The sequence below is a fragment of the Cyclopterus lumpus genome, chromosome 7 (genome assembly GCF_009769545.1).
Source record: "Cyclopterus lumpus isolate fCycLum1 chromosome 7, fCycLum1.pri, whole genome shotgun sequence".
Lineage (NCBI taxonomy): Eukaryota > Metazoa > Chordata > Actinopteri > Perciformes > Cyclopteridae > Cyclopterus > Cyclopterus lumpus.
Genome location: NC_046972.1, coordinates 19,191,888 through 19,206,001, shown reverse-complemented (window position 1 = coordinate 19,206,001; position 14,114 = coordinate 19,191,888). Strand labels below are relative to the sequence as shown.

Below are 14,114 nucleotides of genomic sequence, written 5' to 3'. Positions count from 1 at the left end.
TTGCAGTGCTAATTCTATATCTGAAATGATATAAGAGGCGCTCTACATTTTAAATAATCTAGATGTCGACTAACACATCACTAACTAAATTATCTACAAAGGTCTGGGACTATACCTAAACAATGAATACAGTGGTTTAATACAGTTTTCAGACGCTCGTTGCTCGTTAAGCTTTTGTGTGACTGTAAAGACGCTTGAAGTAATAACTCTTTGACATTAATATTCATCAAGAATGAACTCAAGTGTAAGCTCATTGCTGCTAGTCCACATACTATAACACAACCGAGAGAGACATTTTAGTATTACCTGATGCTGTGAAACTAAGAACATGATCACAGTAAACCGCAGAAATTATTCTTCTTTCCTACGTCAGCAATAAATTGTGGTGAAATCATAATTAGTGCTTCTACTAACGACCGTAAATAATTTGCCACTGGTTAAGGCTACATCGTGCTACCGTTGTTCTAAGGTTGATATAGAGAGTTCCCACAGTAGCAGCTCTGTTAGGCTTGAGGCAGATGCATGCTAAAGTGTTCACAGTGACAATATTAACATGCTGATGTTTTGCAGCTATGATGTTGACCATGTTCACCATCTTAGTTTAGTATGTTAGCATTTCAGCATGCTAACATTTGCTCATTAGCACTGAACAGAACAATTGAGCCTGCTTTGGAATGTCATTAGTTTGGTAGGTATTTGGTAATGAACCAAGGTGTTGGACAAAATCAAATTTTACCTGATGATGACGCTGGATGAAGAGTTACACGATCACCAAAGCAATTGTAATTCAACCCGAGTGACCATGAGTGCGTCTACAAAATATCCTGTCAATCCATCAAACTGATAATTGTTGTAGTTGTTGTCCGAATATTTCCCTAAAAGGCAAAAATGTCAACTTATCTGTAGTGCTAGAGAAGAAATGAATGGGGGGCACCAATTTCAGTAGGAGTCATCCTCTAGGGACCATAAATGCCGGGGCAAAATGTTATGAGAATCCATCAAAAAGTTATTTAGACATTTTAGTCTGAACCAAAGTGGGCGACATCTATTCAGCAAAAACAAGACAGGTTAAAGGTTTGGATAAATACAGCATGTGAGCCTATTCAGTCTACTTTGAATCAGGCATTTCTAAAATTCCCACCTATATACAGTAGACACATATATTCTAGTATTCTACTTAGCCATTAAGCTTCAGGACATAAAATAGAAACACAGAGAGACTGGTGTAATGCTGAACAATATCTTTATACATAACAATCAGGGCAGTGACAAGAAACATTGTCAAGCCCCACATGACCAGATCTAGACTGGATACTGTATCTTGACCCAGCGTACTGAATGTATCCATTGACAGAGAAATGAGCGTGAAAGTGGTTCAATGCTCTTATTTAGCTACAGTACAGTAGGATACAGTGTATATGAAAACACACACACACACACACACACACACACACACACTGGTACCACAGCTATGCTTACTGCTAGTAGGCACTGCGAGATCTATCACACCCACCATTTGTTTAGTCTGTGATGTCATGTCAATCAGAGTCCCGTAGTTTAATTTAATAAGTTTAGTATGATTTTAATTTAATTGTATGTTTATGTGTGGACCCCAAGAACACAAGTGTTGTTCTGATACTGAAATGCAGATCTTTTCTAAAAACTCTGTTCTGCAGCCCCATACGTATAGAGTTTGTTTGGAACCTTCCCTCCTCGTTTCCTGTTGTTTTTAATTTTTTCCAGGTCAGAACATTTGTTTTGTTGCTCTCCTAATGAAGTCAGTAAGTTACAGTTTAAGGAGTGTAATTAAAAGATTCTGAGTAGCCTATACCTATTGCCACCAAACATCTCTCGAGCTGGCGACAGCTGAGCCTGCGGCTGGCCGCTAACAGCGCTAACAGTGGAATCAACAGTGACAGTGCTGACTCAGCGAACAGTGTTTACCTGGGGGAAAGCTTGAGGGTGGGCGCTGTGCTTCCGTGTTGACGCCTATCAGCTTTAAATGCCGTATGAGTGCAGAGCGGCGGCTGTGAGCTATTGTTGACACCATTAGGTTGTTTACTCAATGTGACATGTGTGTCTGATGCAATATGGTGTATATCAAGATAGAGATATTTTTGGTAAATGGTTTCTGAAGAGAGAATGAAAAAGATGGTCTACGGGTGAACTGGTACGATGAAGAGAAGCAGATACTTTTAAAGGACATTTTGCATATCATGTCATGTAAAAATGTCGTATCATGCCATTTGGTGATACCAGGACTCAGTTTACTGCTATCTGGGCTCATATTATCAATGTCCCCATAAGTTATCTTGTCGTGTCATCGTCAACCAGTTTTTGCTCTCTTGTTGGTGTTATTTTGCGACCAGAACCACATCATTTGTTACGTTTTAACTGTCAAATGGCATAACGTTGCAGTAAAACGGTCTGACATGACTGCAGCAACTCATCTGTTTGGGAGCAAGATGATTTGAATGCATCAAATTGGGAATGCGAGTCAAAGTGGGACTTACAAAATACAAGACTATAATAGAAATGTTTTTATTCTTATCAGATCAAAAATTGGTAGCGCTGTGAGCATTAGATAATTAACTGCAGCTCACCCGGTGCCTTCCCACCCAATTCTTCTCCGTGGATGGCTTGCCATTGTGAATATGAATGTGAATGTCAAAGTAAATATCCAAGGTGGACTAACAGGGTAGTCATTGAAGAGCCCTCTGGTTGCTCTACATCCCCTGTTTGTTTTACCCCTGCCCTTGGTAAGGTACTCGAGTGGCCTCCTGTTCTCAAGTAGCCCTGCCTTGAGGTCTAATCATCTTTTGTCATGCAAACATTTGCTTCTGTCAAACAAAAATACCCTCTCTTTGTTGTCTCCCTGTTGTCCATGGTACAAATACAATACGCCTTAGACAATAGATAATCAAAAATACAAAAATCCAGATAGAAGCCTCTTGTTTTTATTCCAACAGCAGTGAACAAATGTTTTCATCAAAAGGAAAACCTGAACATGCTCGCCTGTTTGTTGGAGCCACAAACTGGTGAGATGCATGTTAAACATGTCCACCCAACGCTACCATGAATCGGTCCAACACTGGGACACACGCTAAAGAGTCTGTCGTCTTGTTGAACGGAAGAAATGACACTCCTAACTCAGCTGACCAGAGAAGGTGAATTACAATTCAGGCCTCAGATTTCAAAACAATGCAAGTCTTTCCACTCTGTGAATTTTTGAACAGGATTGACACACATTCGTCCAATGTTTCTATTTTGCACTGACACAGGCTGTCTGTGTTAAGTTCATGATTTGTTAGTTAACGAGGAGACAGCCAATGTGAGCTACAGAGCTGAATATAGACAAATACATACTGTATAGTAGCTACGGGGGACCTCGTGGGACATAGAGCAGGCATTTAAGAGCGGATCCAAAGGATACAAAAATAAATAAAAGGGTATGAAAGTTCAGTGTTGCAACATCATGGTCACACTTGAATTAGGAACAGTTCTACTGCCAAAATACAGTATAATGTATAAAGTAGAGATGTTAAAGGACTGGGCTATAACCTATCCAAAGTGAAACACATAACTACTCAAATTAAAGTGGCAGCTCTTTTAATTTTTCATGCTAAAATTATAGAGCATGCTGCGTCAGAGAAAGACAGAGAACAGAGGGGCTGCGTTTCCTTCAGTGAATACCAATGGGATGCAGGGGGCAGAGTGTATTACAGACCACTCACTGATGTCAGCAATCAGACTGACCTATCGAAATGCCAAGTCAGTCAAGGCCACCACCGCCTTACAGAAAAGAAAGTGTTTGCAATGCTGTGCACTGGCTGAAGGACTCTCTGGAGTACACAAGCAAATGATTGGAATGAATCAATTAGAAGTGTCCCAATTGAAATGCCACGGCGGGATCGTCTACTCCATTAAATGCCCCATAGTGGCATTTCAATTGGCATGGCACCCAACGATAAATGAAACAAAGATGTAAGTTCTATGACCTTTGAGTTGGTGTTACTTGTATTTATCTGGCCGTGTTCAACACTGTCTCCCACAAGCTCAGAGAAACGTCTGATGGGGCAGTTAACCAGATGGACATTTTCCAAGACAACCAGTTGATCTTTATCCTTCTAAAAGGCAATAAAATACTGTTTGAAAACACTTCCCGATATGGCATAAATTTCAAATGTGTGTCGCTCGTTGAAGTAAGTGTACTCCTGTGGCATCTGTTTCGCCCCTTAAGGCCCGGGACTGGTGAACACTCACTGGTGCTCAAAGTGGGTATTGCCCTCCCACCTCCCCAACGGCCATAAGCAACACAAAGGTGAGATTTATGCTTCATCAAAAGTGCTTTCAAGTATTTCTCGCTTTGACAAGATAAAAGACTTTACAAGGTTAAAGACCAACGGGTTGATTTAGCTCATTACATTCTGGTTAACTGCCCACCAGAAAGGTTAAAGAGAAGACAGTTCCCTGAGCTTCTCTATGGAACCATTTGGGGCTTCCTCCCACACAGAGAAGGCTAATAGTCATCATACTCCGAAACCAAGGAAAACACCAACGTAATGTCCAATGTAACAAAACACATTGGGCACCAGAAGCACCAGCCGCTCAAGTTGACTTTGGCTTTAGGTGGAGACAATGAGTATCAATTAAAAAACGTTTATATTTTCCACATAATCAGTCCCTAATTATATGGTTCTTACCAGGAAACTATAGGAATTTATTACAGAACAAGCGACCGGTGGAACCAAGTCTGCACACGCTTTCTACCATCACTGCCCATAATGCATTTGTATTAAATGCCTCCATTAGTGAGGCCACCTTCGACATAAGCTTAAACAATAATATAGATATACACAAGCCTTATCCATGACGAAAGGCAGTCAGGCATGCAGTTGCATTGAAACACCTGTTCACCTGTTGGCCATTAAAAAGCTCTCTGCTGACTGTGCGTCTACTGTCCAGTATCCTATAAAGTCTGAAGTGAGCATCACAACAACACTGGAGACATAAGTACTGCCGACTGTCAAAATACAATTCACATCCAGCCTACCTTCAGCTCTGTTGGTGGCTTTTACTTTTCTCTCTGTTGTTTACGCTTCCAGATCTGATACCACTGAATATAAAACACAACTTTGAACAGAAACAGCTGTATTATTAGGTCCAATCTGTGATAGGAAGCCACACAACTGAGATGTTTAAGAAAAAAGCTGATATCATCAATACGATGGATGGACAGTCAAATGCAAATGGATCACAGAAACAGATACTGAATCTGCACAGTCATCAAAGATACACATTGACACACATACACACACACTTACAATCACACCAATGAGACCTGTGTGTTGTGGAGAGGTTCAGTTATTCTGCAAATTATTAGGATATTCATTCTTACCCTCCGTAGGCTCCAAAAGTAAAACTCCTCTTTCTCTGCGACATGCCGGCAAACGGATAGCAGCGAGTCAGTTAACTCACTGCTGAATGGAGCCAGCACTTATGTCACTTACGCTGACTGAGCATTTGTGTGTGTGTGCGCGCGTGTGTGTGTTTGCATGCTTTGCCTGCCGCCTGAGTTCCACTCCCGCAGTGTCGGCTGACGTGCCCTGCCTCTTCCTTGCACACACACGCCTCCTTCACAAGCAGGGGGAGAAGAGGATGAGGAAGGAGGGAGGGGGGCAGGAGTGTGGGGGGCTGCTCACCATGCCAGTCTCCCAGGGAACCAGTGTGTAGTGGCAAGCCTTTTCTACAATCAGGCTACATCTTCTCTCTCGTGCATCAAGATCACGGAGAAGGGGTTATTTTATTCTACGTCAAGAGCCTCAGGTGAGAAAACTATTGGTAACCTAGATCTTTTTTTCTTTTAAACGGCTTCGGGCAAAACAGAGAGGTGTTCTTGACATTGTGGGAGAAAGAAAACAAGTCTTGCAACACTCCCTGTCCTTGCACTAGAAGACAGCTGGTTGAACAGGGTGTAGACTAACGTATCGTCATTCTTCACAAATCATGAAGCCTTACCCCAGCTCCACTCCTGCATTATGTAGGTGACATTTGTGAACAAGTATTAATCTGTAAACCCATCACTGCTGGTATGCACACAAAGGTGAGGTGGAGTTCATGGAGGATCCTGTTGAATTTGATAAACAACACGAGGGCAGCATGAATTATTGAATAAATAAGGGTTGTAGTTTATCGCATCAGCCATCTACGTCTGCAGTATGTCGGATGAAAACAGACTCAGTGTTGGGCAGAGTCAGCCGTGTCCGGTGGGAAGAGCAACATTTTTAGGGGATCACCGTTAATTTGACCATAAAATTAGGAATAAATCAAAACTTCACCAATCCAGGTTCCTTTATCTCCCCGAGGACCAATGATGTCTTCATCTAATTAAAAGCAATGCACTGGTCGTAACCGAGCACTTCATTAATCAATGCACCCAGCAGACAAGCACAATCACGCTGATAAAGAATGACATCATCTCCCCACAATTACATCATCCCTTTCCTCTGAGACTGCAATTTTCTAAAAATATTTCAACGCAGCGTCATCGTACTTGGCTGACTTTGTTGGTAATGGACCTCAATTTGTCTCTCGGCCACGAGGAGCTAATCAGACAGATCTTTGGCTGAAAGTGGCGTCATTTATCGCAGCAATTATGGATTTGACATTCCTGACGATTTATGCAAGGGATGCCATTGTCTGTCTGTCAGTCGGTCCAACATTATTATTATTATTATTATTATTATTATTATTATTGTGGATTGCCATGAAGTAGATTACAGACAGTCGTGGTTTCCAGAGGATGAAGCCAACTGAATTGGGCAATCCCTGACCTTTCGTCTAACAACACCATGAGGTGGACATTTGTACTATTGACTATTGCCATGACAACGGGTACACACATTCACGCCCCCCTCAGAATGAATTGTGATAACTTGCTAATGTTAGCAGGCTAACACAGTAAACTAAGACGTAGTATTAAACAAACAGTGTTTTATCTATCTTATTACTTCATTTGACAATACTTACAAGTCAACGGGAAAAAGGAACTGTAAATAAGATGGTGTTAGCAGTGCTACGTTATTCCCGACTAAATATAATAAAATACAATAAAACAACATATCTTGAAAATAATTCACATATGGGACATACTTATTATAAAGATTGTACAGTTCACATCCACCTACCTATAAATAATGCTACGTAGCATATGGTAGTTATCTAGAATCCATACTCAATAAGTAAGGAAAGCATGTAGGAGAAAGGAGTAGTAGGGGATGGATTATGAATTTCTAAATGACATTTGAAGCAACTTAAGAGGTATTTGTGACTTTTAAAAAGAGAAAATGTATTTCCAATGCTATCAGCTCAGTTACACTTGCTTGATTTCCACAAACAACCAGTTGTTCTTTCCACCGTTGGCATCGTCTCTCCCCAACTTTAAGTACCACTCTATTGATTTGGCGCTTCGGTCTTGGTGCTACCTTCAGAGTCCTGTCTGCTTTCCTGACAATTAAATTAACTAAAGCAACTGTGGCGTGCGAGGTGCAGCCCAGACAGACAGAAGCCTTTTAATCACATCACGTCAGCAACAAAAGCCCCAGTCCTCCCAGCTCCCAGCTCCTTTGTTTTGTCCTAAAGGAAGTGGACGGGCAGGAAGACCCTCGAGAGGACAAAAGAAATGGAGATCCCCCCCCGAAATCCACGTCGTCAGACTCACAGGAACTACCGATGCTGCAGCACCACCAACGAAACAAACACCGACGCAGAAGAAAAACAAAAAACACACTACGCTGCAGCTCCATAAATCAGCAGTGATACATGACATCATCTCTACAGATGTAAACAGATGTGGGACGTCTCCTCCCACTTGAATCTGTGAATGGGAAGCTAATGTCCCATGAACTCCGATCATTTACTTCCAGGGTGGAAAGGGCAGCAGTGGAAGCAGAGCTGGTGTGCGATACTCAAGGAGCGAGGAGTGGACAGAGCAGAGGCAAAGTGCATTCATTCACCCTCAGCTCGGCTTTCATGGGGCAGGAAATTTGCTCCGTGCCGGTCTGAAGAGAAGCAGACGATGATTAAACAGGCAACTTGTGCAAAGGCCTTTGTTAAGGACGTGCATCGTAATTCATCACTCGGTGCTTTTAAAAGGAAATCTCATTTTCTATGTCGGAGGTTCAATGTGTTTGAGGCTGAACAAACATTTTAAAATCAACTGTGATGTAAAGCAACGGGAGGTTCAGGGGAAAGTAGAGCCAGCTGTATTCGCAGAGAAAACAATAAAACATTTAGGCTTTGTTTATTCTTATTCATATTTGATTTCTTTTCTCTGTAATGTAAGAAGGGTTTATTATCCTGGCCTCTCTCTGGTTTCAAAGCGGGGCAAATAATATGAATGCAGTTTTATTTATAAAAGCACTTTTCAAGATAAAAACTGAGCCAAGGCGCCACCGGAGGAATTGAGAGCCAGCTGAGCAGAGCGCGTTATCGAGCCCCAAATCATAATCAATCACTTTAAAAGGCCCTCAAAGTGTATTTCGTGATGAGTGTTGGTGTCCTGCATGAACACACTGTGTTGTATCTCAGATCAGAAGAGCTTTGCTAACATTCGAAAACCATGGTTCTCAGGGTGGTGGATCGCAGGGGTTCTGTAGTTTTGAGGGTCTCATGTGCTCATAATAATACTTATTAGACAATGAGAAATAATTCACTCCCCACTCTCACACAAGTCACTGCTCGGATTCATTGAGAGCTCCTCGAAACCGGAGAGCCAAAACTAACTATCATTTATGGATAATTCCTAGACAAAAATGCCTCTGACTGAATTTATTTATTTGCGTGTTCCTCGAGGCTCAAACCACTATAAAAAAATAACACGGATGGTTGACGTTTGGAGAGGAGAAGTTGAGCTTGCAGCCCCTTAAAGAACCAATTAATTATTCCACAATATTTGAACTGTATCTGCATGAACACACTGCCTGTGGCCTGTGTGTATATTGTAAATATTTTCCAGATACTTGGCTGAACGAGGACTACACATACACTTGGATATTTGGAGAGGGTGAGCACACGGAAGAAGGGGTGCCATACAAATATTTGAAGGGAGCGAATATTCAAAGGGCAATTGTGCTTTGAGGCACGTGGAAACAAGCTGAGCCTTATCTCAGTGAGCATTTGCATCACACTTTTATAATGTCAGTGGCTGCTGCAGTGCGTGGCAGACGTAATTATTTAAAGCTGAAGATTCATGTTCATTTTGGACAGATGAAGTCATATTGAACAAGGGAAGGTCTCTTACTGCAATCCACTAAACTGTATTGCCACTTCAAAAAGGAACTGAAAGGATATTTGACTTTATATTTGACTTTCGCAGTTTCACATCTGCTGTGGGATGTGTACACATACTTGGAGAGTAGACTTGTCTAGCTCGTTGAGAAGAAATTACAGTACGGGTTGTTGACTGTCTGACTGGGAGCAGTGGAGCGAACCTATTGAACCATCCTCCTCCCGGTGAGGTCACGAGCCCCTCGGGCCCCCGGGAGCTGCTACGAACAGCCTCACGCACACTCACTGTGGCCTTTCATAGCCCCTCATTAGAGGGACAGGATATTATACGAAGAAAAGAGGCGTTGTTGCACCGGCCTCCAATCGAACGAGCCCCATCCCGCTTTACGGTCCTCTCTGTTGCGGTGGAATGCAATTAAGTTCCCTCTATTTTCCCCCCATTCTTCTCATTTCTTTGGTGAGAGGCAGGCTGGAATGAGTGGGTGACAAGAAGAGTGAAATGCATATTTTTTGTGTTCATCAATTTGCCTTGTTTTTCAATTACAAATGGAATCAATTAGATTTTTTTTTTAGCAATAACCTTAATAATGCAGGGACTACGGTATCAGCATTCAAAATCAATGACTGGCAGCAGTTCTTCTTTTTCAGACAGTGAGGATCCGATGCAGGATGAGGGAAACAGCTACAGGGACATGCTGCTCATTGATCTTTGCTGCAGTGAAATATCTATTGCAGTGAAAATAGATCCTCAGTGCCACGCTATGTCTCCGCTGTGTCTCAGGCAGCTCCGTGATGGATGCGTTCTCAGCGACTCAGAAGGACTTTGTCTCCCTGCCAGGTGATCAATAGATGACTTGCCACGGCAGAGACAGACTCAGCTGGCCAGAAGCCCATTTAAAGCCCTCTCCTTTCAACTGGAAGGGAATAGTCCATCTGATGCTTTCATTTCCACACACCAGTACAACAGTATAATTGACCAATCCAATATTACTAATTCTACAAACATTTAGAGGTATAAGGTCGATTTTTTTTTAATGTTGTGACTGTTGTTGTTGAAAAGAGTCAGTCTACATGGGTGTGACTCCAGTGCAGAATTGTAAACAATGCTCAGGATAATGCAGGGCAACGGCGCCCTCTCCTGGACACTGTGCTGTCAATCATATTCTATTCTATCATATCATACTGGTCAGGTATCTGCTTGTCTTGCAATTTGCTGAACAATTTAAGCACACAAGAAAAGTAAGGACAGCTAGTTATTCTATGATGTAGTAACTTTAGTATGTTCACCTGTTAGACAAGTTGGGTGGAACTTTGATAACATCATTCTAAATTGGATAAATTACTCTTTAGAATAAGCTTCTGATGAACATATTTTATTTTATTTTATTATATATATATATATATATATATATATATATATGTGTGTGTTCTGATTAAAATGTTCAAAGCAAACATGGTCATAATTAAAACTACTGAACGACAAAGTGCATTACTGTAGTCGAACATGCTTAATTAAATTATTGAACATACGTGTGCGTCTTCCACGCATGATCTCATTGCTTTCTTTATGTCGTCCCAATTGAAGGTCTTCACAGAGACCCAGAGATGATCGCAAGATGCCTCAGACTGTGTGCGGTCTCCTCCTGTATTTACTCTCCATCGGTCCGTCACACAGCTCAGTGGTGCAGAGAAGAAGCTACAGTAAATCATTAAAGAGAGGAACAGCACGTATAGCTTTTGATATTTATGTTGGCTTCATCATCTGTGTGAACCGTTTGTTCCGCATGATGATTGAATGTTAAATTGTAGTTGTATTAATTCCCGACCATCATTAACTGCTAAATGTGATTATGGAGATCCACTTTGGTTTGGAATCCTAAATTATCTTGGCTTTTTTTTCTTTCTTTTTCTTAAAGAGGAATACAATCCAATATTTCCTTTGGAACAAGGGAGCCCAGACGGAGAGCGAGGAGGCTGAATCGATGGTCGGGGATCATGTCAGCCGTGCTCATACGAACTCTATCCTGCAGCTACTTGGCCTTGAATTTTAACATTTGGCCATTAAATATTACGGTGTACCAATTATTCGCTTCCCAAGCTCGTAACTTACACACACACACACAACATAAAACAGAGACACAATGATGATATACTGCGTCTGATGGAAACCCGATTACTGTATGGTTGGACTATAGGTCCATCTCTGGCACATTGGAAAGAACATTTCAGGATGCGTGGTTTTTCAGTCACCTTAAATCAAGCAAGATGAAAGCGATGAGGAAAGACTTTCCACACAAGGTTAATGTGAAAGTAAATAAAAAGCCACAGGCTCACGACCCTACAGCATATGACCAGCCACTTTCTATGGAGTTTAATAAGGCCGCACATCAAAGTGTGTGGCTGTGAGGTATAGCACGGAGTAAACCAATTCAAATACAACTCGGTGATTAGGCGGATGCACCCTGGTAGGTATTGAAACGCCTGAATGGGCAACAGTACAAAGGCAACTTGTGATGAACACCCAGAATAAATATAGACGCCTCACACATGGAGCGGCAGAGAGTGGGTGACTCATTCAAAGCCCATCAAAGAGACGGTACACTTTCGATCTAATAAGCCGTTTGCAGTGGTCCAGCTGACGTTGTCCTCTGAGCGGAGAATGCACACAAATACAATTTGCAGATGAATTATTCAACGGGGCGGAAAAAACGATGCATCCAATTTAAAAAAAATACAAATAAAAAAAAAAGACCCTTAAGTATCAACATGAGATTTTAAATATTGTTTGTTTGGCTGTGTCTGGGACAGCTCTATAATTATGATGTCACCTCAGACAATCCAACACAGTGACTTCTAATGGAGGAGAGAAGGAGATGAGTTATCTTTGAAAGATAATTATAATAATGGAGCAGAATCTAATTGCTAACAAAATATCACTGCTGTCCAATCAGTCCCCCTCATTTTTGCTATTAGTCCATTTTCTCCAGCTTTACTACGCCTTCATTTAAAGCAGCTTCTCACCCCCTGACAATATTAATTACAGCATAGGCTTATATCTCAGACATCACAGACAGAGCTGTTATTTGCAAAAAGGTTCAATAACATATTAGACATCAAACTATAAAGCATGAGAGGGCAAGCGGGCAGGAGAGAGTACATTGGACAGCTAAAAGGTGCATCTTCACAGACCTGCATGGTGCCGCGTGCCAGAGGGAAATCCTGTGTGCATGATGATGAAAGAGGAGAGTCTCAAGAGCTGCAGACGGCCTCGCGTAAACCAGCACATAAATAATCCATGTGAAATCTGGAAAACTTAGTGGTTGGAGCTCTGAGGCTTCCCCGGGTTTCTTTTAACATTCGAAGGAGAGGAGAAACGGTTCTTTCTTTGCACCCTTAATAGGATATTGAGGTGAATAAAAATCAGCTAAAAAGGTCCAAATCATAGGAATAAAAGAAAAGGGTGAAACCAAGGAGGCATCAGAGGATATTAGTCGATCAATTATTCTGAATATAAAAAGGACAGTCAAGAGAACACTGCCCATATATATCACATGACTAAGAGTCCAGATAGATTAGTGAATGAAAAGCAGAGTAATCAATTCAACTTTAAAAGGTCACTTCTGAAGCAAAGAGGCTTACGGTGAAGTTACATTGGAAAGATAATTGGTCTTGTCTGTTGGTTTTGGTTTCCAGGCTTTGTTGCAGCATTTCAGCACAGCGTAAAGGATAAAAGCTGAATAACAGGAGTAGCAAAGGCGTTGAAAGATTGTAGAATATGTATTAGAATGATGTAAAACTGAAGCTCAGGTGAGCTCAGATTGGGTTTTTTAAACAAGTTTAACGTTCGTGGGAACTCTTGATCTGTTTACAGGTCTTGAGAGTACTAAAAGTGACAAAAGGTTGTATAGAGGCAGCTGTGCAAAGTCTTCACTTTCCTCAAGTGATGCCAGTTGGAGAGTACAAGTGTGAAGGTGTGGAGTGAGAAAGAAGTGAGCTTACCAGACCTCTTTAGCACACTCCTCATCTCTGGGCTGCTAGCTCCTAGCAGAGCACACCTGAATCTCCAACGAACTGGAAGAGTTGCATTGTGGGTAATGCAGGCACCAGGTTTTGACAGGAAAGAAGACTGCATGGGAAAATAGATGATATCTCTGGTCTCTATGTTCTCTAAAATGATTAGATGTGCACACACAAATAATGTTACTAATTGCCACTTTCTAATCATAGTAGTATTACATATTTTTTTTAAATTTGTGCACTTGTTTTCCTGTTCAACAGAGAAATATAAACTTAAATGAGATTTGATTGTATTGGAGTTGTCATCTTTGTATTGAGATCACAAAATGTTTAACCTTCCAAATGTAATGTTCATAAATCTCATCACTGCATAACCACTATACCATTCATGTAAATCCCTTATCTCATCACTAAATTGCTCCAAAAAGAGTGTGTGCTAAATGGTGATTACTTTACTGCGGGGCACAACGTAGGTCTGCACACTGATAGGATCCAAATAAATAGTTTATTTATCTTTTTTTGTCTTTTCAAGGCAACGTTTTGATCTATACGAGCTCTTCCTCGGGCAAGGCGAGTCCCTCTTCTAGTGATTTGAACCTGATTCATTACAAACTAATTGCGTACCATGAGATCTGATTAATGATTACACAACAGTGAATTCAAACTGCCCCACTCCAGGACATTGGTAGGGGATAATTAGTGTCTGCCTTGAGGACCTCCCTCTCCTGCTCATCCTCCCACACTCTGTGTCTTATAGCCTGAACCAACCCACCAAGCCGAGCCATCTGCTTTTTCTTTGTTGTTCGGCC

General features: G+C 41.4%; 1 protein-coding gene across 13 annotated transcripts in view; it reads right to left on the bottom strand.

Annotated features, from left to right (window-relative positions):
• LOC117734030 (rap1 GTPase-activating protein 1-like) overlaps window positions 1-14,114 on the bottom strand; it is a 55,016-nt gene that overhangs the window by 38,933 nt on the left and 1,969 nt on the right. For 9 of the 13 annotated variants that reach the window (XM_034538065.1, XM_034538067.1, XM_034538073.1 and 6 more), the window contains exon 1: window positions 5,399-5,544. The exons of 1 other annotated variant lie outside the window; for it this stretch is intronic. In XM_034538065.1, the coding sequence (XP_034393956.1) occupies window positions 5,399-5,442 (44 nt within the window). In that variant the 5' untranslated portion in view covers window positions 5,443-5,544. Of the gene's footprint in view, window positions 1-5,053; window positions 5,098-5,398; window positions 5,545-13,287; window positions 13,339-14,114 lie in introns of those variants that run through there. 3 more of the 13 variants (XM_034538076.1, XM_034538069.1, XM_034538068.1) reach the window with 3 other exon arrangements.